Here is a 25,552-nt window from a genome sequence, read left to right as displayed (position 1 = left end):
CATCGATGTCGTATGATACTGATGGTTATAAGAGTGAGGGAAGAAAATAGTAGACGAACAGGTGCAGATTCCAGATAATAATAATAATTACCATTATTTATTATCATGGCTTTTTTAGATTTAGATTTTTTTTTATGATTTTTCTTTTCTTCGATATTTTTCGGATGGTTTTCATGTGCCGCCATTTGTTCCTCCCTCCACTGCCTGTTTTACTGTAACAATTTTTCAAAAAAAAAAAATGTAAAACCATCTTTGCTGTAATGACGCATGAATTGCTAGAACTTTATACAACCGTCTTATGTGGTGAACATGTGTACCGTTTTAATCAAGCCCAGGATAATTGGGTCAGGCCTACGCTTCTATGTCTATATTTGAATTCGGCTCCATTTGTTTTTCAAATTTTTTTTTTGCGTTCAAACTAGGAATAATTAAACAAGCACAGGGCTTGTTACCAACATATCTTTGTCCTTCAAGAGCATCGACTGAATCTCAATAGGAGGATGGGTGAAAGTCGTGAGTCCAAGGGCCATTCTCCGGCCCCTACTGGCCAGAGCGTCAGCTGCTTGGTTGGCGTCGCGAGGGATGTGGATGAATGTGAGAGACTACTGTATATGAACGAAGTCTCTGATTCTTCTGAAGAGGGCAGTACCATTGTTCGGGGTAGACGAAGTCGCACGACGGATAGCTTCAAGGTTATCCATTTCCACCACCAATCGTTGGATTCCTAGCTTTCAGGCTATGTCTAGTCCGTCTATGAGTGCCCAGAGCTCCGCATGGTAAGCCGAACATCGCCCGATGTTTCTAGCATAACTGGTAATCCGATCCCCGTTATCATTTCTGATGATACCACCGCCAGAGGCCTCGCCTGAGTTGAGGCACGCTGCACCATCCGTGTTTAATAAACTTGCTCCAGCTGGGATTGATCTTTGATGAATTCTTGGCACAGCCGTTTCCAACGATCGCTTCCTATCATAGATGTTCTTTAAAGTTCCCGCCCAAGAATGCGTGAGAGTATGATTGTTGTCGTTGTCTAGACTTGGCCATTGAAAACTAAACAATTCCTTTGCTTCCAAAGACTTCATGCGATTATTACAAAGAGATGACGCCAGTGAAAATCAGTGCAATTGAAAAGCGACGCTTTAGCAAGATTCATGTTAAACCAATCAAGAAGATTAGAGTTAAAGAAAGTAAAAGTATGGCAGTTCGAGATGAGCACTTCCCAAACGGTGCGAGCCTCACTGCCCGACTACAATCGCGAAGTACATGAAGAATGAATTCGTCGTCCAATCCGCAAATCGAGCAGCGAGTAACAGGTATTGGACCTCTCCTGTGACGTTCAATATTAGTCATGAGTCGATTATGGAAAACAAGCCAAATAAATTGTTTAATCCGCTGCAGGCCATCGAAACCCCAAGCGAGGTTCCACTCGGGTCGATGGGGATCCCATTTATCTTGTTGAATACGGTTGTACGCCGAACTCGCTGTACAGGTTCCATTCGGGCCCCAACGCCAGGCTGTAAAGTCTTCTCCAAGATCATCTCAGGGAGCTGGAACACCGATTACAAGCTTAACGAGGTCCGCATCTAGCACGCGTTCCAACTTTTCCTTATCCCAGTCTCCGTTAGTCACGAAATCACAAACGCACAGATTTGGGGAAGGATCTGAGACTGGTTCGACAACCGTTGCCAAGGGCCCAGTTGATGTTATCCATAATGTATGGCCAGATGCGCGCAAGGGACTTGTAAATGAAAGAGCCTCCCTTGGCGTCCAGGCTCGTGGGAATCACGTGAAGAATTATGCACCTGTCTCGGAAGAGGTGAGTCCACATGGTATCCATCTTGGTGAGGATATTAAAACCCAACTTGATCAGAAACACCTCATTTTGATAACGGAGGGGCCGAATGCCAATAACCTCATTTTTAACAGGCTTACAACAAGTCTCCCAGTTAACGAGGGAAGCTTCATTTGGTCGCATATGCCCTTGGGAATGGCTACCGTTTGCATAAAGTAATTTGGTATAGCCAGGACTGTCGATCGGGCTAAAGCAATTCACCCAGCCGGAGAGCTTCGTTGTCGTCCACCCACTTAACTTCGCTCGGACTTTGTCAAGAATGAACTCAAAGGTGTTATTGGTGACTATTGTGAAAAAGAGGCATCCCGATATACTTTCTGAGATCCGTAGCTCGTTAGAAACCCAAGACGGAGGATATACGATGGGCAGAGTTTTTATCCACATTTTTCGAAAATAAAATTTTGGTTTTGCTGGAATTGACTCTATGGCTCGAGAATCTGTTGTACTGATCAAGGATCGCTCCAAGAAAGTTTGTTTGCGCACCCGATGCCCTGTAAAATAAATTTAAATTGCCAGCAAAAAATAAATGGGATAAGGGAGGACAATTTCGCGTTAGGATCATTGGTTCCCAAAGCCCAATGTCCATCGCATAATTGATACTATGACCCAGTCACTCCATACCAAGCACAAATAGATACGGAGATAGAGAACATCCTAGTCGAATACCCCTAGAAGGGGATAATTCATCCAACAACGATATGCGATAGATGTTGCTAGGACATCAATTAATAAGTCCGAAAGGAAATTCCATCCAATTCTATCGTAAGCTTTCTCAAGGTCGACCTTCACAGCCATCTATTTAGTTTTTTCAGTCTTCTTTTTCATGGAATGGATTACTTATTGAGCAATCAGGATGACGTCAGTGGTACTTCTATCTGCAATAAAACTTGCTTGGATTGGAGCAATTAACTTTGGAAAAGTCAAACGGATTCATGACTAATTTGTAAAGGACAAAACATAAGCTAATGGGGCAAAAATTCGCGAAAGTGACAGGATTCTCAATCTTGGGAATCAGTACAATAAGGGTTTTGTTAAGCTCGGGATCTAAAGGATTCCCACGAAAAATACCTTTAACCCAGGAAATGACTGAGGCACCTAACGTAGACCACTAGCTTTGAAAGAAAAGAGCATGTAGCCCATCTTTACCTAGCGCTTTAAGAGGATTCATTTTAAACAGGGCTTTTTTTATTTCACAGTCAGTGATCATGGCTCCAAGAGAAGTGATCTCCGCAGATGAAAGTTTAGGAAGCATACCACGTAAGGGAAAATAATCCTTTCGGCTTGCATCATCCCGGTGAAGTTTGGCAAAGAAAGTAGTTACTTCCGAGCGAAGGGTATCGTCGTCAAAACACCACTCACCAGACTAGATTTGGAGAGCCTTAATACTGTTGAAGCGTCTACTGCTAATCGCTTGACTGTGGAAATATTTGGTATTTCGGTCTCCCTCCAAGAGCCAACTGCTTCTAGATTTTTGCTGCTACAAAGATTCTTCATGATCCAGCACCTCTTCAAGCTTAGTCCGTATCTCGATCTCCTCCTCCACAAGAAGGGCGGAGTCAGTGAGTTCCATGCGACTTTGGATGGAGGCAAGTTGAGATTTGAGTCTCATATTCTTCTGAATAATATGTCCGAAGACCTCGTTGTTCCAATTGCTAAGGGAAGTAGAAATATTATTTAATATATGAACAATATTACCTTTTGTTTGCCATTGATCACGGACGAACTGGTTGAACAGTTTACATCTGCAATTCCTCTGGCGTCCACCACGTTTATCGCTCGAGGATAAAATAATATTGAAGTCACCAACAATAATCCACGGGGTCCCTTTAGGAATGAAATCGCTATTCAGATCATGCCAGAGAGCTTTCCGCTTAGTACGGCTTGGGCTACCATAAACAATGGTGACAGCGATAGCCTTGGAACTTTGCTGCCACGAACCCTTAGTCGTGATAAATAGGGGGTGCGAAGCAGAAATTTTGATGTTAAGTGGTTTACTCCACAACAACCAGATACCACCCGAGAAACCGACCGCTTCGAATCTGAAGGAGTTATCGAAACCCAGCTTCGAAATCACTTTATCCGCTTTGTTACCACTGTCTCTTGGTTCAAGCAGAGCTACCATACGAGGCTTATAGTTGTTGATTAAATAGACTGTAAAACTACACTGTTAGCACTGACTGTAAATATAAACAGTAATTAAAAGGAATAGATTCGTAAATCGTGTCGTGGTATAACTACTACCTTAGAAACGAATTCGCCTCGATGTGTGTAATCGCTGCAGTAGGCGGACCGTCTCCCGAGGTTAACACGGTCGCTCCGAATTCTGTACACCCGAAATCGGAGTGGACTGCCGGTGGTATTGCTCTTCTTATCGGAAAGCACACAGAGAGAATATTTAGAAAACACTTAGAGAGTGAATTCTGAATGTTGAGAGTGAGTTGAGAAGCTGAATATAGCTCTTTATTTATAGACTAGAAATAGGGTTAAAATCATCCATAAAATTTCAGGATTAAATCTCTTATTTGTAACAGCTGAAATGTCTAGATAAACCTGACTCAGAAATAGTCCATGTTCATTACATCATTATTCAGCTGTTATAACTCCCGAAATTATATCATGTAACCCCTGGAATTAAATCAAATAACTCATGTAACTCCTGATATTAACAGCTTGTCCCCTTTGTACAAAGCTGAAAATCAGTCCAGATACATCTTAACGTTTTTTATTTAATTTAGGAAATATTGTTTAATTTCTGATAACTCTCATAAACCAGTTGTTATCATTTAAATTTAAACAGTCCTCAGCAACCTATAAATATCAGTTGGAATCTTTCACATTTTTCCATTTGTTTATTTCAAAGATAAATTCCTCAAGAATTTTCTCAAAAAAGATAGTATCTGAGCGGACATGTCGAAGACACGTATTACCACGATCACGACCACGAGCCGTGCCGAGACGAGACGGATGGCGGCGACGGTGGTGCGCGAGAGTCCCCTTTGTTCTCTTTCACTCAACAAGGAAATGGGAAATCCAAACCATAAATACTCATTCCCAATAGTATTTCTAATACTATGTGGGATTGAGCATTACCAACATTCCCCCACTAATGCGAAAGAATTCTTCTGAAACTCGAAAACAAACTTTCAAGAAGAGCAATAGCGAGATTAGTTGCTTAAGCACTAGTGAACGTATCTGAAACTAGTACCTAGTGATAATGAGCAATCCTTCTCTTAGATAAGTGAAACTAGTCTGAAACTTTCTAAGATGGGGTAAACTCATAACACACAACTAACCCCTTCATCCACCTGAGTCCTCGATGTGTAAGATATATATATATATATACAAAAGTATATATTTGGCCATCTTACCTCAGGATTCTAGTAAGTGTGCTAGAAAAATAGCCCAACATTTTTCATAGAAGGCGGCTAACACTTCTCACTTACATAGGTTATTTCATCAAGTTTATCTCGATATAAACCACCCTTAACAGAGACATAAAATAATTAAGAGCTTTTATAAAAGCTCAACCTCACAAAGAGTATGGTGACTTTCTTCAAGTTCATTATAAATGAACCACCCAAACTCTGGGCTAAGAAATCATTAAGAATAAATATTCAACCTCATTCAATAAGTCTTTCTCACTAGAACCATCCAAATACTTGGATTTGAATTTATTAATAGTTTAACAAACTCAACCTTTTTGTTGGTAAGTTCATTATTTCCTTCTCACTTAGGAATACCCACTCAAATTGGGTTATGAACTTATTAAGAATAGATATTCAGCCAAAATCGGTAAATTCATCAAGTCTTTCTCACTAAGACCACCCAAAGCCTGATATATGAATTTATTAAGAGCACTTAAGCTCATCATGGGCATGCACATTATTCGTCATAGGGATATGAAGTAGGAATGTGCACTATGAGTATTTTCATGGTTTCGTTTGACCACATGGAACTTAGATAAATAAGTTTGGTATCCACCATGAATTTCTCAACCAATGGGCTTGAGACCCATCCCTCTCGACGAATCTAGGACCAGCTTCCGATTTAACCCTTTGGTAAGCGGATTTGCTAGGTTCTTTTCTGACTTCACATACTCTAAAGAGAGCACTCCATTCTTTATTAAGTGTCTAACTGATTCATGTTTTATGCGAATGTGTCTTTTCTTACCATTGTAAGCTTGGTTCTTAGCCACACATATCGCAGCTTGTGAATCACACAACAATGAAAATGGAGGAGTCGGTCTTCCCCATAATGAAATATCTGCTAACAAGCTTCTGAGCCACTCGGCTTATTGCCCAGCTAGGTCAAGAGCTATAAACTCTGACTCCATGGTAGAACGAGCAATACAAGTCTGCTTTGATGATTTCCACGAGATTGCTGCTCCACCCAAAGTAAAAACATACCCGCTCGTGGAGCTTACCTCATCATTATCAGAAACCCAGTTGGCATCACAATATCCTTCTAGTACCGCAGGAAAGCCAAAAAACTCAAGTTTCCAATCCAAAGTACCCTAAAGATACTTCAGTAAGCGTTTAAGAGCAATCCAGTGCTCACCACTCAGATTATGAGTATATCTACTCAGTCTACTCACAGCATAAGCAATATCAGGCAGAGTATAGTTCATTAAGAACATTAAGCTCCCAATTAATTTAGCATATTCAATTTGGGAAACGCTACTTCCTTTATTCTTAACTAGATGTATGCTAGGGTCATAAGGAGTTCGAACAGGGATGACATCAAAACTTTCAAATTTCTTTAGCACTTTCTCTATATAATGTGCTTGACATAAAGAAAATCCCTTCTCAGTTTTGGTAACTTTGACTCCTAAGATTAGATCTACTTCTCCCAAATCTGTCATCTCAAACTTAGTGGACAATAAATTTTTAACTTTGTTAACGGACTCAATGTTAGAACTGAAAATCAACATGTCATCAACATAAAGACTTATGATAACACATTTAGAGTCAAACATTTTCGAATACATACAAGCATCCGAACCATTCATAACAAAACCAAAACTAAGAATAGTTTTATGAAATTTCTCATACCACTATTTAGGAGCCTGTTTAAGTCCATAGAGTGACTTTTTGAGTCTACAGACTTTGCCTTCCATACCAGGTGCTTCAAAACCTAGTGGTTGCTCCATGTAAATCTCCTCATCTAGATCTACATTCAAGAAAGCAGTCTTAACATCCATTTGATGTACCTGCAACTTATGAATAGAGGCTAGTGCAAATAATGCACGAATCGTTGAGATTTTTGTAACGGGAGAGTATGTATCAAAGTAGTCTAAACCAAACCTTTGAGTGAACCCTTTGACAACTAACTTTGCCTTGTACCGCTGAATTGAACCATCTGGCCTTAGTTTCTTTCGGAAGACCCATTTGTTGGAGATTGGTTTGAATCCCTTAGGCAAGTTAACTAATTCCCAAGTATGATTAGACATTATCGATTCTAGTTCATCATTAACATCGCTTTTCCAAAAACTAGCATCGATAGATCTTATAGCTTTTTCAAAAGTTTTAGGATCCTCATCTAACAGAAAAATTTGAGCTATAGGATCTGAAATGGAGTCTAAATCATTTATTTCAGAAATAAAGGACGTAATAAAGTTTGGTCCAAAAGAGGTTTCAACTCTTTGCCTTTTACTTCTTCTAGGCTCAAAATCAATTTGTTCAGAAGACCTAGCATGATTACTAGAAGAAGTTGATGGAATATATTTTATTTGTGTTTCAATATTTATTCTCGGTTCCTTTAAAGGAAAAGTATTTTCAAAGAAAACAACATCCCTTGACTCACAAATAGAATAATCTTGTAAAAGCATGAATCTGTATGCAACACTATTCGTAGCAGCACTATTCATAGCATACCCTATAAACACTGCATCAAAGGTTTTAGGTCCGATGGTGGACTTTTTAAAGTCTGGCAAACCCACTTTAGCCAGACACCCCCATACTTTCAGTTATTGTAAATTATGAGCGTATCCTTTCCAAAATTTATATGGGGTAGAATCTAATTTCTTATGAGGAAATCGGTTCAAGATATGAGTTGACGATAGAATGACTTCCCCCCACATGTTATCAGATAACCCTGAACTTATTAGTAAATAATTCATCATCTCTTTTAAAGTTCTATTTTTCCTTTCGGCTATACCATTCTGTTGAGGAAAATAGGGGGCTTAAGTTTCATGAATTATGACATTCTTTTCACAAATATCTTTTAAGAAATTAGATCCATATTCACCACCTTTATCAGATCTAACCCGTTAGATTCTCCTATCTAACTAATTTTGTATATCTTTAGTCCTTAGGAGATAAACTTTTGTATATCTTGAATAATCATCTACAAAAGTTATGTAGTAGTGTTTTTCTCCTTTACTTTCAGTGTTTCTAAAATCTGCTAGATCAATATGAATAAATTCTAATAACTCAATCTTTCTATTAGAAATAATCTTAAAGTGAGGTCTAGTATGCTTAGCTTCTACACAAATCTCACATTTGTTAAAGCTAGTTGTGTCTAGTTTAGACAGAACATTCATATTTATTAATTTCTTTAAAGAATGAATATTCACATGTCCTAATCTAGCATGCCACATATCAATGGATTCAACAATATAAGCAGAAGTGGTAGCTTTATTTTCATTAAATTGAGTTTCTATGGCAAATAAACCATTGCTTAAAAACCCTTTCCCAACATAATCACCATTTCGGGAAAGTACAAGTTTATCTGCCTCAAAAACTAACTTAATGCCTGCCTTATTCAGAAGCCCACCACTTATCAAATTTCTACGCAAGGCAGGTACATACAGAACATTATTTAAAGCCAGAGTTTTACCAGAGGTCAGCTTGAGTAAAACCTTGCCTTTGCCTAGCACTTCAGAGCTGCTAGAGTTCCCCATGTACACACGTTCACCTATGTTCCCATCCTCGAATTCGGTGAAAAACTCATTCCTTGCGCAGAAATGGTTTGAAGCGCCAGTGTCAACAACTCATTTCGAACTGTTTTCCACCAGATTGACTTCTGAGACCACCACATCAATGATCTCATTATCTTCTTCTACAACGTGCATCTGTGGCTTGTTTTCATTCTGGCTGTCTGAGTGGTGTTGGCATTGGTAAGCTTTATGGCTGGGTAAACCGCAGACATAGCACTTGAGCGTATTTCCTTCAGGTTTGGCCTTTCCTGACTTCTTGAAGTTGGTAGCCTTTTGAGGTTTCGTCTTCTTGTCTTGATTCCCACGTTTCATGATCTTCTTAAATATAGACTCAGACAAGTTAGCTCTAAAAGATAAATTACTCATAGAATTAGTAAGCTTATCTTTTAAACGAATGGCTTCTTCAATCTTCATATGACCCACGAGCTCTTCAAGCGAAATTTCTCTCTTCTTATGCTTAAGAGAGTTGCGGTAGTCAGACCAGGACTTGGGCAGCTTCTCAATAAGAACATTGGCTTGTAGCACATCGCACATTTGCATCCCTTCGACGATGATGTCAGCAACTAGGTTCTCATAGTCATGGACTTGATCCATTATCGGCTTGTCATCAGTCATCTGGAATTTGAGCCATTCGTCGACAACGCACTTCTTGATGCCAGCATCGTCCGCACCATACTTTTTATCGAGAGTATCCCATATTGCCTTGGCACTCCTTTCTCTAAGGAACATATCAAATAATTTATTCGACATGTGATTAAGTAGATGTCCTCACACCGTTTTGTTATCTTTCTCGTACTTCTTGTAGGTAGCGAGTGCAACAGCAACAGTTGCTAGGACATCATTATTGAGGACTGCATCAACATCATTACCGGTAACTGGGGTTGGCGGCATGATAGGTGGTGGCTTGAGCAATACATAGTCAAGATCAAGTTTCTCGAAGAATATCAGGATTCTTTGGGACCGCCTTCTATAATTCTTTTCATCATGTGCATCGAGCTTGGAAAGATCGGGTATCAGTTTGCTCAAAGGTGTTGACATGATTGCAGTATATTTGAATTCATTTCTAAATTGTTGGTAAAATAGACTGTAAAACTACACCGTTAGCACTGACTGGAAATATAAACAATAATTAAAATAAACAGATTCGTAAACCGTGTCGTGGTATAACCACTGCCTTAGAAACGAATTCGCCCCGATGTGTGTAATCGTTGCAGTAGGCGGACCGTCCCCCGAGGTTAACACGGTCGCTCCGAATTTCGTACACCCGAAATCGGAGTGGACTGCCGGTGGTATTGCTCTTCTTATCAGAAAGCACACAGAGAGAATATTTAGAAAACAATTAGAGAGTGAATTCTGAATGTTGAGAGTGAGTTGAGAAGCTGAATATAGCTCTCTATTTATAGGCTAGAAATAGGGTTAAAATCGTCCATAAAATTTCAAGATTAAATCTCTTATTTATAACAGCTGAAACGTCTAGATGAACCTGACTCAAAAATAGTCTAGGTTCATTGCATTATTATTCAGCTGTTATAACTCCCGAAATTATATCATGTAACCCCTGGAATTAAATCAAATAACTCATGTAACTCCTGATATTAACAGCTTGTCCCCTTTGTACAAAGCATGAAATCAATCCAAATACATCTTAACGTATTACCACGACCACGACCACTACCACGACCACAAGCCGAGCTGAGCCGTGCCGTGCCGTGCCGAGCCGAGGCGGACGACGGCGGCGGCGGTGTGCGAGAGTTCCCTTTGTTCTCTTTCACTCAACAAGGAAGTGGGGAATCAAAACCATAAATACCTATTCCCAATAGTATTTCCAATACTATGTGGGATTGAGCATTACTAACAATAGTCTCGAACATATTATTTGAGGATATTTGAAAATCTGGTTCCACCGCAACCCTAGCAGTTTCAAATGGGGGAAGGAACAATTATTACCTTGACCGAAGCAGAGTGCCCGTTCGTCCATTCGAACACCCCTTTGATGTTTGCCTTGATATCCTTAATGAAAAATCAATTCGTTTTTCAATTATTATAGATTATAAAAGTGCACCAAATAATAATAATTTTATACAATACACATATTTTATTTTAAATTAATTGTTTTTTTATAGAAATAACTAATTTTATTCTGAATAAGAAATTTTACTATAATCATTGAAACAAAACTAGCAACTTCAAATTACATAAAGATCATATAAGGAAAGATTAAATCAAACTAATAAACTCGAATAAAGATAGATACAAACAAATCTAATCGCATCGGCAAACGAACCACAAAAGAGGATCAATCTATTAAAAGACCACCGACAAATTCTAAATCAGACTCGAACGACGTGAAAAATTATATACGAATGTAAAATCAGGTATTCAAATCCAATACGAGATTCCAAAACAAGGAAGATCAACAAGATATCATATAAGTGTTGTATTGATCAATCGTGGCGATGTCCAATCAACCCTTATAAAAAATAAACGAAAATGGCCAAAGAACCAAAAGCATGCAAAAAAACATAAGAAAATGTGTCATAAAGACAGATGAAAACGTGCAACACATACAGACTTGTTGAAAATAAAAAAAATAAAAGAGAATAAAGATAAGATATAAAAAAGAAAAAAACAATAAAGAATACCGATGGTCGGTAATCAACATAATAGTTGGTGCTGCCGCCCATCAAAAAGGACAAAAAAAAAGAGATGAGCGGAACACCAATGTGAGAAAATTAGGTTTTTTTAACGAGAGAAAATATGTATTTTAAATTAGTTATTTATAATTAAATTTAAAGTTCTTTGTTAATGTATTTATTTATTTTTCTAGTTCATTTTTATTAAAAATCCATTCACATTAGATTGGTATTCAATTTTAATTATTATAATAGCATTCAATTTAATTATTATAATAGCATTCATACTTATATGGTGTATTGTTTTGTAATTATTGTCAATTTTTTTTAAATAAATTAATAATTTTAACTTATCAATGAGAAAATTCTATCCGGTTCAAATATTGTTATTTATAGCTTTACATAAATTTGTCTATATTTAAAATTTGACACATATTTTATATTTTAATCATGTTAGAATTTTAAAAGTATATATTTAAATTTAATACAAATATTGATACTATCAATTATTAGCTTAAAATATTTAAATTAAAATAACACAAAATCATTAATTTTTTAATCAATAATTAATTGAATTAATTGGACGATGTATTTTATTATTTTGAAAAGATCAAAGAATTGAATCCTGGATGGTAATAGCCTTCGTTCAACCCTTGATATAAAATTAACATTAATGGTGCACGTAGAACTCCATTCGGTGAAGTCATACGCGATGGTGTCATCAAGAATTGTTGGGGACTGGATAATAGGTTTTGCGAAAAGAATAGTCATATGTTCTGCTTTAGAAGATGTACTTTGGGACATATACGAGAGATGTATGGAAGCCAAGATCAAGTTAAATACAAGTTGAAATATACAGTGGAAAGGTCATTAAACTAATCCCAAGCAACCAGAAGAGCGTAAGGAAACTGAATGTTCTACAACTCGTAAGGAAACTGAGCACATATCGAGAAATGATAACGTGATAACAGATACCTGACTAAACATATTTGCTCTCTTTCCAAAGGCTTGGGCGAGTTCTTACAGCCCCCACACTATGGTGGCAGAGATACAAGATGAAAGTTCTAGTGTAGACTGGTGATCTTATCCCCTTCTAAAAGATCATAAATTTAAATGGTTTAAGAATCATCTTTGATTTTGTAGTATGCTCAAATTATCATTTTTGTCTCTACTGTATTTTCGTATTAATTTAACCATAAAAATTGTTTAATTACATTATTTTATACCATTCTCTTAACTTAAAACTTTAAATTATAAATCTTAAGCTAATATTTAGGGTTTAGAAGTAACAGGGTTATGGTTTTGGGTTTAAGGTTTATAATTTAGGATTTTAAGTTAGGGATAGAGTATTAAATGATGTAATTGAGTGATTTCGACAGCTAAATTGATACGAAAATATGATAGGAAAAAGTAATAAATTTGATCAGGGACAAAAGTTATCATTTTATCAATTTAAATCTTAATATTGTGAATAGAGTAAACTAAATTGGAAGGATCGTCCCAAAGTAAAAATTTGTATTATTCGATCTAAATTGATCGATCAATGAATTATATGCTAATATAGTTTATAATAATATTTTTAATGTTTTTGTTAAAATATTTTGAAACATTATAAATATGACAAAAGCCGAAGCAATTGCACTGTCAAAAAAATGCTTTACTTTTAGGCCCAAACAGCTTAAATGGGCGCAGGTTTTCTATAATTTGGTCTATGATTCCGGAAGGCCCACATAAAATCCTAAGCCCAACATCTTTACTATCATTGCAACCGCCCCCTTTAAAAATCAAAAACCCTAGCTTACTCTTTCTTTCCTCACTCTCCTCAAGTAACTTTGACGCAGCTGCCATTTTTTATTTGCTTTCAGGTATGTTGAATGATCTTTTCCTTTTATCAGGTTGTAACTCTTGAAACTTTTCCTTCTCTCTTTTTTGGAATGTTGTTACTGATCCTGGTTGGATTTAAAAAAAAAAAAAACGAAACTCTAAGGGCTTATAGGAGTGCCGAAGGATCCATTATCCATTGTTTCTGATGTTCCCTAGTGGTTTCCCTTCCATTTCCCTCTATGTTAGTCTAGAAAAAAAATCAAATCTGGGTTTGTTTGGAACCGAGTGATTCTTCGGTTCGTACGTTTCGGATTTGGATTGCTTACGGTAATGTAATATGTGGGGAGATTGTCTGACTTTCGTTTTATTGTAAAATGTTTTGATTGAATATGTTTTAGGAACGGATGCAATAACTGCTACTTATTTCATCTGAACAGGAGAAGCTTGTATTTAAAAAATGGTGAGGGTGAGCGTTTTGAATGATGCACTCAAGAGCATGTACAATGCGGAGAAGAGGGGAAAACGGCAAGTAATGATCAGGCCGTCCTCTAAAGTTATCATCAAGTTCCTTTTGGTCATGCAAAAGCATGGTTTGTTTCTCCTATAATTTTTCTATTAGCCTTCATTCTAGTTTTAATAATTTATTCTTGGATTTAGGTTTGTTTGATTTAAGTACATATCATACACAGATAAGTTCAATTTTGCAATCCTTTTCTCATATTTAGTGTAATACATGTTCATATTCTCGTCGGGGATGCTTCGTATCGGCGTGACATTTGGTTTTGATTGATATTACAGGTTACATTGGAGAGTTTGAATATGTAGATGATCATAGATCTGGTAAAATTGTGGTTGAACTGAATGGAAGGCTGAACAAGTGTGGTGTTATCAGTCCTCGTTTCGATATTGGAGTGAAGGAGATAGAGGGTTGGACTGCTCGTTTACTTCCTTCGAGACAGGTTAGCTAAGAATTTTCTTGGTCATTTAATCTCTTTTATTTAGTTTTCGATGGTAATGTTTGCACAAGAACTATTAGTTAGTAGTATTTTTTAAGCTCTAAATGTTTTTGTTTGGAAAATAAATGAACAATTTGGTCTTCTTAGTTAGAAGTTGAGTGTGATTCGAAATTGAACATTAACTTTTAAAGCTTGAGCTTGATTAGATATAAAAATCAAATTGCTCGAGCTTGCTAGATTGAGCTCATTTACTGATTAGTCGGTGTTGGAATTACATATACTTCAAATATAGATATATTTAAAAAGCTTGATTATATTTTAGATTTTTACACGTTTCGCTGTTGCAGTTTGGCTACATTGTGCTCACCACGTCTGCTGGAATTATGGATCACGAAGAAGCCAGAAGGAAGAATGTTGGTGGAAAAGTACTTGGCTTCTTCTATTGAGATGTTGGTATCATCTAGTAGTTTGTCAGTCATGTTTTAATGTTTTGTTTACTTTGGTTGGGATTATGAATCGTTTGGTTTTTGGATTTTATTCGATAATAGTTGAAAGAGTATTTTTATCTAAGCTTTCTTTGTGATTGTACTGTTCGTTGCAGAGAGATTAGACTTGTCCATGGATTGGAGTTTCATTCGAATATTTTAAAGCTTTTACTCGAGTTTGGTACTTGCTACTTCTATTACTAAGTTATAAGTTGACCCGTTCTATTGGTTCGATCTATTGGGTTGGTTCGGTAACTCGGGTTCATTATACTTGAGAAACGAATCCAGTCTTTTTCGAGCAATAGTGGATATTTGGTATTTCTTCTCTACTTTCGAGTTTCGACATTGTTTTTGTTTATAAATAAGAGGAATTTTTATTATAAATCTGAAATTTATAGAAATTAAACACTTACTCTTTTCTTATAATGTACACTCTAAGACATTAATAATTTATTTGCAAGATAATTTTAATGATGCCTTAACTTATAAAGTAAGTTCACCCAATATTATTTTTTGATTCGTAAGTTCACCCATTATTAATTAAGATTTGCAATTTAATGACATTTACCTTTAATTTATTTTAGGGTTAATGTCATTAATTACTTATTTTTACTAATGTAGTGTTTGTATATTTTAATTGTGTAATGTACTTGTAATTTTTTCTATTTTGTATTACTTTTAAATAACATGATAGAAATACGCGTATCCTCTATACTGTCATTTGATCATTCTTAAGGGTATTTATAATTGTATCCGTATTTTCGGCTACTCGATTTTTCTGAGTACTTAAAAAGGCGGCTCATGTTTCAACTTGTAGATGGAGTACCTGCATGTTGAGTACCCAGAATAATCCGGTTGGGTTATAGGGCACCCAAGATAATTTGTGCATTTTTTTTTATAAATTATGTAATTTAGACGAGTGAATGGCACTTTTTTTTATCACTAAAGTGATTCAATGAATTTGATATTTATCATCATCTCGGCATGAAATGTTTCGTAATTTTAGAATTTCAAAAGTAAGCGTCTTTTACTGTGACTGTAGTTTGGGCCATAGATCGATGAGATCAATGACTAAATGGTTCAAATCATATTTGAATTGGATAAGCCCAAAAGTGGAAGACGACTAACATTAGGCTCTTCTGGTTAGGCCTAGCCTAACCTAGCCTAGGCTTAAGAGACTCGAAATCTTCGACGTAATTTGCTTAAGGAGGGAAAGTTAATCTTACGTTAATCAACATGAAATCGCCGGCTTCAGGATCATGGAAATCCCCTCTGAATTTCAGGATGTAAGCTCTGTGCTCACAATTCTTCTTTGTATCTAGGGTTATGTGTTGTGTCTTTGTTTATCAGGATTAAAAGCCTGGTTTGCTAATTTTGATCCAAAAATTGAAGGCCGACAGCTGAAAATTTAGTACCCATTAGGCTGGATATCGGAGTCGATGGCCAGCGGTATAAAGACGCTTTTACTTGGAATCCATATGGTATCCATCAACCCTTTTTAAGTATCGTTTCTCATGAATGGAAGAAATTTTGGAGAACTTCTTATGCTGCCTTTGAAAATATTAATTTGGAAATTTGGATTTAGATTTAATTTGTTATATGAATTGCGGGAAAAATGCATACGTTAGGTGTGAATTAATGAAAATATTTGCAAGTACGAAAACATAAATTTCAAATTCATAAATAGTGATTACATTTTCATGCTTTTTATGACACGATTAAACTAATTTTTTAATTCAAATTTATTATTCGAAATCCAAGTTCTTAACACAACCTGAATTTAGTTTGCTAATGGAAGTGGAACCTATTCTCGTGTGTGCATGTCTATTTCTAAAAGTTCCCGATTCAGAGGTGGTGATGTTTGCAAAAAGGACTGTAAAAGACTTGAAGCTTGCCCCTGGTTTCCTTCCTCAAGTCGTTCAGGTAACTATAATGGTTTTCTTCCTCTTGTTTCAATCCACTAAATAAAAAATAAAAAAAATGTTGTACTTTAAAGCCGATTTGTTGTTGTACTTGCAGTTTTCTTATTCTTCACTTTGCGTGTTATTGTTTAGTCACAGCTTGCCACCTTTCGATCATATGAAGGCCAAGACATGTATGTTGGTGACAAGATTGTTCCAATTAAGGTTTCTTTCATAAGTAAACTGCCTACAAGATTTATATAAATATTACATTTTCCATTGAATGTTTTTCTAACACCTTTTTATCCGTCACATTGATTTCATCAGCTTGATCTTCGAGTCAATCATACGGTTATTCGGGATCAGTTTTTATGGGTAAGAATTGAAAAAAATGACTGTATCATATCATCATTATATTCATGTTCTTGTGCGTTCTAATGCTTGTTCATCTTTTGTCTTCTGTAAGCTATGCAATTTTTTCTCAATGAGGTGTTTACATTCTATTATCTTAACTTGTAGGACTTGAACAACTTTGATAGTGACCCTGAAGAATTTGCTAGAACTCTCTGCAAAGATTTAGGCATTGAAGACCCTGAAGTTGGGGTAAGCTATTCATTTTATAAGCACGCTCATAAAATATTCTTCTACCCTGTTTCATTCTAATTTTGTTCCTTAAAAACATATCTTATGTATATGATTACTTTATTCTGTGAAGCCAGCAATTGCCTTAGCAATCAGGGAGCAACTTTATGAGGTAGCTATAATGTGTTTCTACCTTATCTTCTTAGTAGCTATCATGTGTTTCTACCTTATCTTCTGTTATAGATTAAAAGAAAGAGTAGTCACGAGAGAGAAGAATTTAGAAAAGAGATAGTAGAAAGGAATTCATCATTCATTGCATAAAAGAGAAATGTTAATTACACAACAGTTTTTATTTAGTTACAAGCTGGTATAGAGAATCTACTAATGCCAGCTGACATTCTATGCTAACAAACTGATTATATCATTCTTTGGCTGATACAGGTACTGGGCCATTCTGCTTGGGCCACTTCACATTGCCCTGGGATATCTTCGACCCGCTTCTTCCTTCATCAGGTAACTTTAATCCCTTTTCTCCTCGTGCTTCAATTCCTTCTTTCATTTCAATTCCCAAATTACTCTCCATAATCCCTAACCCTCGTTCCTCTCTTCCCAATTCCTCCTCATTCCTTCGTTCTTCCTCCTCTTCCGTTTTCTTCCTCTTCTCCTCCGATTCTGACAATACCCACCCATGTTATGAGCCTTGTCCCCAAGGATCAAAATCAGGAAACTGGCCCCTGAGAACCGAATAGTCCTCCCATGTATCATTCAAGTCATCCATATTCGTCCATCGAACCAAAAGTTGAGTGACTGGTCGATTGTGTCGATTTATTATACGCCTTCCCATAATCTTCAAAGGTTTAATGCTTAACTGTCCTTCTTCATCAACTGCAGGAGGATCAGTGGTAGCAGTAGCAGAATCCCCGATGAATTTCTTCAAAAGGCTCACATGGAACACTGGGTGGAGCTTCGAAGAATTTGGTAAGTCCAGTTTATAAGCCACCTCTCCTATTTTTTCCAAAATTGTATATGGACCATAATACTTAGCTGCTAACTTGAGGTTTTTAGGCAGAGCAAGCGAGGTTTACCTATAAGGCTGCAGCTTCAGGTAAACCCTATCTCCAACAGTAAAAATCCTTTCAGACCTTTTCTTATCTGCCTATTGCTTCATTCGATTACTAGCCATTTCTAAGTACTGTTTCACTAATTGTCTGATTTTCTCTCTGCTTGTAGTAATATTCTGTACTGCTTGTAGTATAGTGTCAGTAGACCAAACCATAATAGGTGGTTTGTATCCATATAAAGCTTGAAAAGGAGCAAGCTTAATAGCAGTGTGATAAGTGGTTTTGTACCACCACTCTGCCTGAGATAGCCATGTAGCCCATTTCTTAGGTTGACAGAAACAAAAACCCCTTAAATACTGCTCCAAACATTGATTAACTCTTTCTGTTTGACCATCTGTCTCTGGATGGTAAGCAGTGCTAAAAATTGTCTGAGTACCCAACTGTTTCATCAGTTCATTCCAAAAAGAACTGGTAAAAGTCTTATCTCTATCTGAAATGGCCATCTTAGGCTGGCCATGTAACTTGTAAACATTGTCTAAATACAATTTAGCAACCTCTGCTGTTGAATAGGGATGAGATAGGGCCAGAAAATGACTATACTTTGTAAATTTATCCACTATAACCAGAATGCAATTCTTCTTAAATGAGGTAGGTAGACCCTCTATGAAATCCATAGTAATAACCTCCCAAGCTTGACTAGGGACAGGCAAAGGTTGTAATAAACCCGACTTAGAAATATGCTCCACCTTTGTTTGTTGACAAACTGTGCAACACCTTACATAAGCAACAACCATAGGTTTAAGTTTAGGCCAATAAAAATTAGACCTAACCCTGTAATAAGTAGCCTGTACTCCTGAATGACCTCCTTGTGGAGAGTCATGTAAGGTTGGAATAATTTTCAACCTAAGACTTCCATGAGCCCCAATATAGATTCTTCCATTGTATCTAAGAACAGATTTAGTAAATTTCCATTTACTATCTTCAGTAGGATTTATAGCCAAAATTGAAATCCAATTCTGAGCTAAAGTATCACCTTGATAACTCTCCTCTACTTCCTGCACCCAAGTAGGAATCAAAACAGTCACTCCTAAAGCAAAACACTGAGCTTGGTCTTCCCATCTTCTAGATAAAGCATCAGCAACAACATTCAGTTTCCCCTTTATATACTGTATAGTATAGTCCAAACCTAAAAGCTTTGTTAATCCCTTCTTCTGAATAATGGTAGTCAATTTCTGTTCTAGCAGAAACTTCAAAGGCTCATGATCAGTTTTAATAACAAAGGGTCTACTCTCCAATTAATGTCTCCACTTAGAAACAACCAAGAGAATAGCAAGATATTCTCTTTCATAAATAGAAAGAGTTGAATGTCTAGGGCTTAGAGTCTTACTCAAATAAGAAATAGGTCTACCTTCCTGTGAAAGGACAACCCCAATACCTCCAGAACTTGCATCTGTTTCGAGATAAAAAGTTTTAGAAAAATCAGGCAATGCTAAAACTGGAGCAGAACACATAGCTCTTTTAAGGGCTTCAAAAGCATTACAAGCATCATAATTCCACTGAAACCCATCCTTCTTTAAAAGTTGTGTTAAAGGTCTACTAAACCTCCTGTAATACCCTGTTAATCTAAGAAATCCCCTCAAAGATTTAATGGTTTTGGGTCTTGGCCAATTCTGCATTGCTTCTACCTTGCTAGGATCAGTAGGCACCCCTGCAGCAGAAATAATGTGCCCTAAATACTCCACCTACTGCTGTCTAAAAAAACACTTGGACAATTTTGCAAATAATTGATTAACTTGTAAAAATTCTAAAACCAGTTGCAAATGCCTCATATGATCCTCCATACTTCTGCTGTAAACCAAAATGTCATCAAAGAAAACCAAAACAAATTTCCTAAGGAAGAAATTAAATAAATCATTCATAAAAGCCTGAAATGTAGCAGGAGCATTAGTAAGGCCAAAAGGCATCACCATAAATTCATAATGGCCTTGATGTGTTCTGAAAGCTCTCTTATAAATATCTTCTGGTCTGATTCTAATCTGCCAATATTCAGACCTCAAATCAATCTTATAAAAATAGACTGCCCCATGCAGCTCATCCAATAAATCCTCCACTATAGGAATAGGAAATTTATCCTTGATTGTCATACTATTTAAATGTCTATAATCCACACAAAATCTCCAAGTGCCATCATTCTTTTTAATAAGAAGGCAGGGTGATGCAAAAGGACTTTTGCTAGGCTGAATAACAGAAGAAGAAAGCATACTGGCAATCTGTTTTTCCACCTCAACTATCTGATTATGAGGAAACTTGTAAGGTCTTAGATTAACAGGTGTAACATTAGGCTTTAGAGGAATAGCATGGTCATGAGTCATCTGAGGTGGTAATCCTTCTGGTTCAGCAAAAACACTGCTATACTTGTCCAATAATTGTTGTATTGCAGTAGGAATAGGAGGAGAATTCCATGACATGGTCAATAAAACAATGTGGCCCAAAATATCTGAATCCCAAGCAGTCATTTTAAGTAAGGTAGCCCCAGAAATCTGTTGTAATTCTGATGAAGGTTGTTATCCTTGAATACATATCTTTTCTCCTTGATGGTCAAAACTCAAGGTTATATTATTGAAATCCATCAATATAGGGCTAAACAATTTCATCCAATCAACTCCCAATGCTATATCACTACCACCCAATTTAAGCAATCTGAAATCATGTACAAAAGTGTGTCCCTGCATTTGCCATTTAACCTTGTTGCATCTAGCAGAACTAAATAATTGTTGGCCATTAGCCACAGTGATGGCCAAAGGATAAGGGATAGTAACTTGTACGCCAGCATCAGCCCATTTTGGAGTCAAAAAACCATATGTACTCCCACTATCAATTAAGATATTCAATGATCTGCCCTGAATAGATCCTTGAATTCTCAATGTAGTATGTCCAATAGAGCCTGTAATCGCATTCATAGAAATTTCTAGAGTTTCCCCTTCTACTTGTGGAGACTGTTATGAATCAGTAGGAAAAAATTCCAATGATGGATTTTCAGAATCTTCAGTAATCATATTCAGCTGTCTGTTCTTACATTGATGACCTGGAATAAATTTATCACCACACTTAAAACAAAGATTATTCTGTCTCCTGTAATCCATAAGATTCTGCCTTGGGTTTCGTACTGCTGTATGTTTTGAATTAACTGGCAGTGAAGCAGGTTTAGAACTAATAATGGGGCTTGGGTAGGGTGGGGATTTAAAAATAGGCCTCAACCTTTTATTTTCAAACTCAACAGATAACTCATAAAGTTTTGCCTGTTTACATGCTTCAGACAAATTCTTAGGATCCAAAGCCTTGACCCTATGTTTGATATCGTCTCTTAGCCCACTAATAAAAAGTGAGACAAAAAATTCCTCAGTTAAAGTGGGGTTTTGTAACAGCATATGAGGTTGTAATTCCTCAAATCTTTCTTGATAATCTTCAACTGACCCCTTTTGAGTCAATTTAGTGAACTCTTCCACAATATCACAAAAAGATATGTCATTGAATCTGTGACAGATATCAACTTCAAATTCATGCCATGTTACATGGTGCTTTTGCATTATATATCCATCAAACCATAGTTCTGCTTTGCTTGTCAAATACATAGTAGCTACCTCTACTCTTTGCTCAACAGGAACACTACAAATAGAGAAATATTTCAAGTATTTTTGAATCCATCCTCTAGGATTAACCCCATAAAAAATTGGCAGTTCTATCTTAGGTCTGTGCCACATAGTTCCTGAACTGGTAAATGAACCCCCTGGCCCCCTTTTTTCAGCTTCCCGTCCAAACAGATTAGGTCTAGAATCACTGTTTTCACCCTCTTGATTTTCAGGCCTAAAACTATTCTTAAGAGCTAAACAAGCATCATGTTTAACCTTTAATATCCCAGGTTCATCCGGTTTAGAAGTAAATCTAGACTTGTCATTCACCACAGTCACCAAAACAAGATTCTTTTCCTTATTTTTAGAAGTATCAAGAGATTGTACCTGTTCATCAGTAGAATGATCTTGCTCCTCTGTCCTGCCTGTCAAAATTCTAAGCAGTTTCTCAACATAACCTTGATTTAGCCATTTTGGACTCCAAAGAAGTGATTCTATTCTCCTGATTTTCCCACCATTTAGGTGGATCAGTTTCATCCTGGCTTTTCTTCACCAACGCATCTAGATCTTCATTTTGTTTTTGAATCCCAAACAAATAAGTTTCTGCCATAACTTGATTCTTCTTTGGCATACCCACTCAACTTTTGCCAGAATCGAGGCTCTGATTACCAATTGTTATAGATTAAAAGAAAGAGTAGTCACGAGAGAGAAGAATTTAGAGAAGAGATAGTAGAAAGGAATTCATCATTCATTGCATAAAAGAGAAATGTTGATTACACAACAATTTTTATTTAGTTACAAGCTGGTATAGAGAATCTACTAATGTCAGCTGGCATTCTATGCTAACAAACTTTCTAACAAACTGATTATATCATTCTTTGGTTGTTACAGGTACTGGGCCATTTTGCTTGGGCCACTCCACATTACCCTGGGATATCTTCGGCCCGCTTCTTCCCTCATCAGGTAACTTTAATCCCTTTTCTCCTCATGCTTCAATTCATTCTTTCATTTCAATTCCCAAATTACTCTCCATAATCCCTAACCCTCGTTCCTCTCTTCCCAATTCCTCCTCATTCATTCGTTCTTCCTATTCTCTTCCGATTTCTTCCTCTTCTCCGATTCTGACATCTTCTTAGTCATTGATGTAAGTATTGTATGGTCTGGCTGTTATTACATCATAGTAATGGTATGTATTTTAGATTGCGATTCAAAATGTAACTTCAGCAAGAGAGAACAGAATAAACAAAAAGGGTCGCTAGACCGCTGAACATTTCCCTATTAGGTTTGTGTTGTTTCCTTACAATATCAAGCCTCAATTTTTTTTGCATGTTGATGACATTACTCTCTTTTCGCTCTCACAGTAAACCTAGTGGTGCTGCATTGGACTTGATGAAGTTATTCAGTTTCAGATCAAGTGTTGTTCGGTATGCTCACTCATGCAGAAAAATTTTGTCACCTTGAAAATTTGTTATGTTACATGTGGAAACTGTATTTAAGGGGTGGGATTTGGATTTCTATATCCAAATTCATTGTTTGCGAATGGTTTTATTATGATTTGGGTCAAATTTAAAAGGTCCACTAGGATTCCAACATAACTCTTCTGCTATGTTTTTTAGAAGTCGGCACAAACATGATTCCCTTACATGCTGCCATATTTGAATTTAGAAAACATTTTACGTATCTTTCAAGGAAAAAAATATATTACATATTTTGATAAAGGCTCTCTATTTTTTTAGATTCAGTACAAACAGTTCCACTAGGATTCCAACATACACTTGTTTGAGCTCTTATCTGCTTGCTCTGTCACTTCAGAAAGTAGTGCGATTAACTATCAACGTAGATGCTCTTGAAGCCAAATAAGGGAGGAGTGGTCGACAGATAAACGTAGTATGTATAAATGATTAACTATCAACGTTTATATTTTGTTGCTTGGACTTCGTGATTCGACTTGCTTTGTATAAAATTTGGTTGAATTCTTCCACAATTTCATCTACCTCTTCATCGCCCATCATTTCAATATGCTTACTCATGTATTTAGCTTTCCTTCTTATATTCTCACATTCCTTCCCTCCCACTACTTGTTTAATCACTTTACCTATCTCTTCCCTTTCAAGGTTCCCATCCTTGTTTCTCTTCACCTCCACGCCAACTCCAAGATCATCTACAACCCTAGCATTCAATGGCTGGTCAATTTGCATAGGCATTGCTATGATTGGAACTCCAAATTTCAAGCTTTCCATTATCGAACTCCTTCCGCAGTGACTCACAAACCCCCCTATGCTCGGGTGTTGCAGTATTCTCGCCTGCGGTGCCCAACCTTCCACCACCACTCCTCTCCCGCTGATCTTTTCGAGATATCCTTCGGATAATGCCTTTTCGAGCTTGGGTTTTTCTTCGTATCCAACAGGGAATCTGATAACCCAAAAGAAGTTTACCTCGCTAAGATCAAGCCCTTCGGCTATGGCTTCCCTTTCTTTCTTAGAAAGAAAGTACTCGCTCCCGAATGAAACGAACACAGTGGAGCCTTTTCTCTTCATGGTAAGCCATTCTATCAACTCTTTTTCGTTCTCATGGTGTTCTTCAACGGTGCCTTGAAACAGTGGACCTGTTAGGATTATCCTCTTGTTTACTAGGATTGAAAGGTAGTCCATGTATTTCCCTTCAAGCTCCCTAAAAGTCTTGACCAAAATGATGTTGGAAGATTGTTGAAAGCACTGAAGAATCCTAACTTTCTCTTTGCACTCACCTGCACTATTCTCAAGCAACTTGACGAAGGTCCCCGTTGACTTAAAATAATTGTTCAAATAAATTTCAGGAAAGGGGAACCCCTCAACATCAGTGTTCTTCAGTGCATGAAAGACGAAAGAAGACATTGCTGTAGAGGAACAATAGAATTGTATGGCAGGGATGTTGAGTGATGAAGCAAGTTTAGGTGCCCAAGGTTGAAGAAAATCATAAATGACCAAATCAGGGTTTAGGGTTTCCAATATTTTGGAAAGAGAAAATAACCTCAGTGACCAAAAATCCCATATAATATACGATTTTAACCAACTTTTTCCGGATTTGCCAAAATGACCAACAAAATCGCAATGCGATCGCTAATTCGCAAAGGAGATACTGATCTGTCTTGCCCTCTTAGCTTCTCTTTTAGCTTTCCAGAACCTACGTGTGAAACACTCACATGCTAATTCGATGACTTAGTGAGGCATAAATAAACTTAAATATAACATCTCATTACTAGCTTCTACAATGCACATTTCATGCAATCATATTAAACTATAACACATATTATACATCATAACATAAATACATACATATTCATATCATTTCATGATTATTATTATTATTATCATGTATATCACTTAGTCACATGCTCTTGTATCTAACAATATACACATCATAAACAAGTATATCGTCTCACAACGATTACACATAGCATCATATCAAATGGATTCATTTATTCTCTTTAAAAGCCCATATATATTTCTGAGAGCTTAATGTATGTGAGTACATAGAGGTTGTGCACTATACTGTCACCACAGCTCGTATAATTCCCACTAAGGGCGCATAGAATTTGTCCTGAGTGACCACTATGTCTCGAAGGACCACATATAACACATATCACATATGTCTCGAAGGACCGCGCAGAACCCTCGACTCTTGGCATGCCAACTATACCTCTAGCCCTCATG

General features: G+C 36.8%; 1 protein-coding gene, 1 long non-coding RNA gene and 1 pseudogene across 3 annotated transcripts; 2 read left to right on the top strand and 1 right to left on the bottom strand.

Annotated features, from left to right (window-relative positions):
• Positions 1-3,443: 3,443 nt before the first annotated feature.
• Positions 3,444-13,788, bottom strand: LOC120153684. The gene is made up of 3 exons (XR_005518812.1): positions 13,649-13,788; positions 13,172-13,173; positions 3,444-3,456 (listed from the first exon to the last, which is right to left on the bottom strand). It is a non-coding gene; the product is annotated as an uncharacterized LOC120153684 (long non-coding RNA).
• LOC120153682 (40S ribosomal protein S15a-1) lies at positions 13,219-19,467 on the top strand. Of its 2 annotated transcripts, XM_039165598.1 has the most exons (5): positions 13,219-13,287; positions 13,684-13,836; positions 14,045-14,205; positions 14,550-14,651; positions 19,457-19,467. In XM_039165598.1, exons 2-4 carry the CDS (start codon positions 13,704-13,706, stop codon positions 14,646-14,648), a joined length of 393 nt encoding a protein of 130 aa, XP_039021529.1. In that variant the 5' UTR covers positions 13,219-13,287; positions 13,684-13,703; the 3' UTR covers positions 14,649-14,651; positions 19,457-19,467. The 2 variants fall into 2 exon arrangements, with proteins under 2 accessions (XP_039021529.1, XP_039021528.1); XM_039165597.1 differs by lacking the exon at positions 19,457-19,467 and having other exon boundaries at positions 14,550-14,766.
• Positions 15,905-24,122, top strand: LOC120153683 (annotated as a pseudogene).
• The last annotated feature ends 1,430 nt before the right edge of the window (positions 24,123-25,552 follow it).

Source organism: Hibiscus syriacus, unplaced genomic scaffold, assembly GCF_006381635.1.
Source record: "Hibiscus syriacus cultivar Baekdansim isolate YM2019G1 unplaced genomic scaffold, ASM638163v2 tig00111105_pilon, whole genome shotgun sequence".
Lineage (NCBI taxonomy): Eukaryota > Viridiplantae > Streptophyta > Magnoliopsida > Malvales > Malvaceae > Hibiscus > Hibiscus syriacus.
Note: the sequence above shows the minus strand (reverse complement) of the source record. Positions and strands in the feature narration are given on the sequence as shown.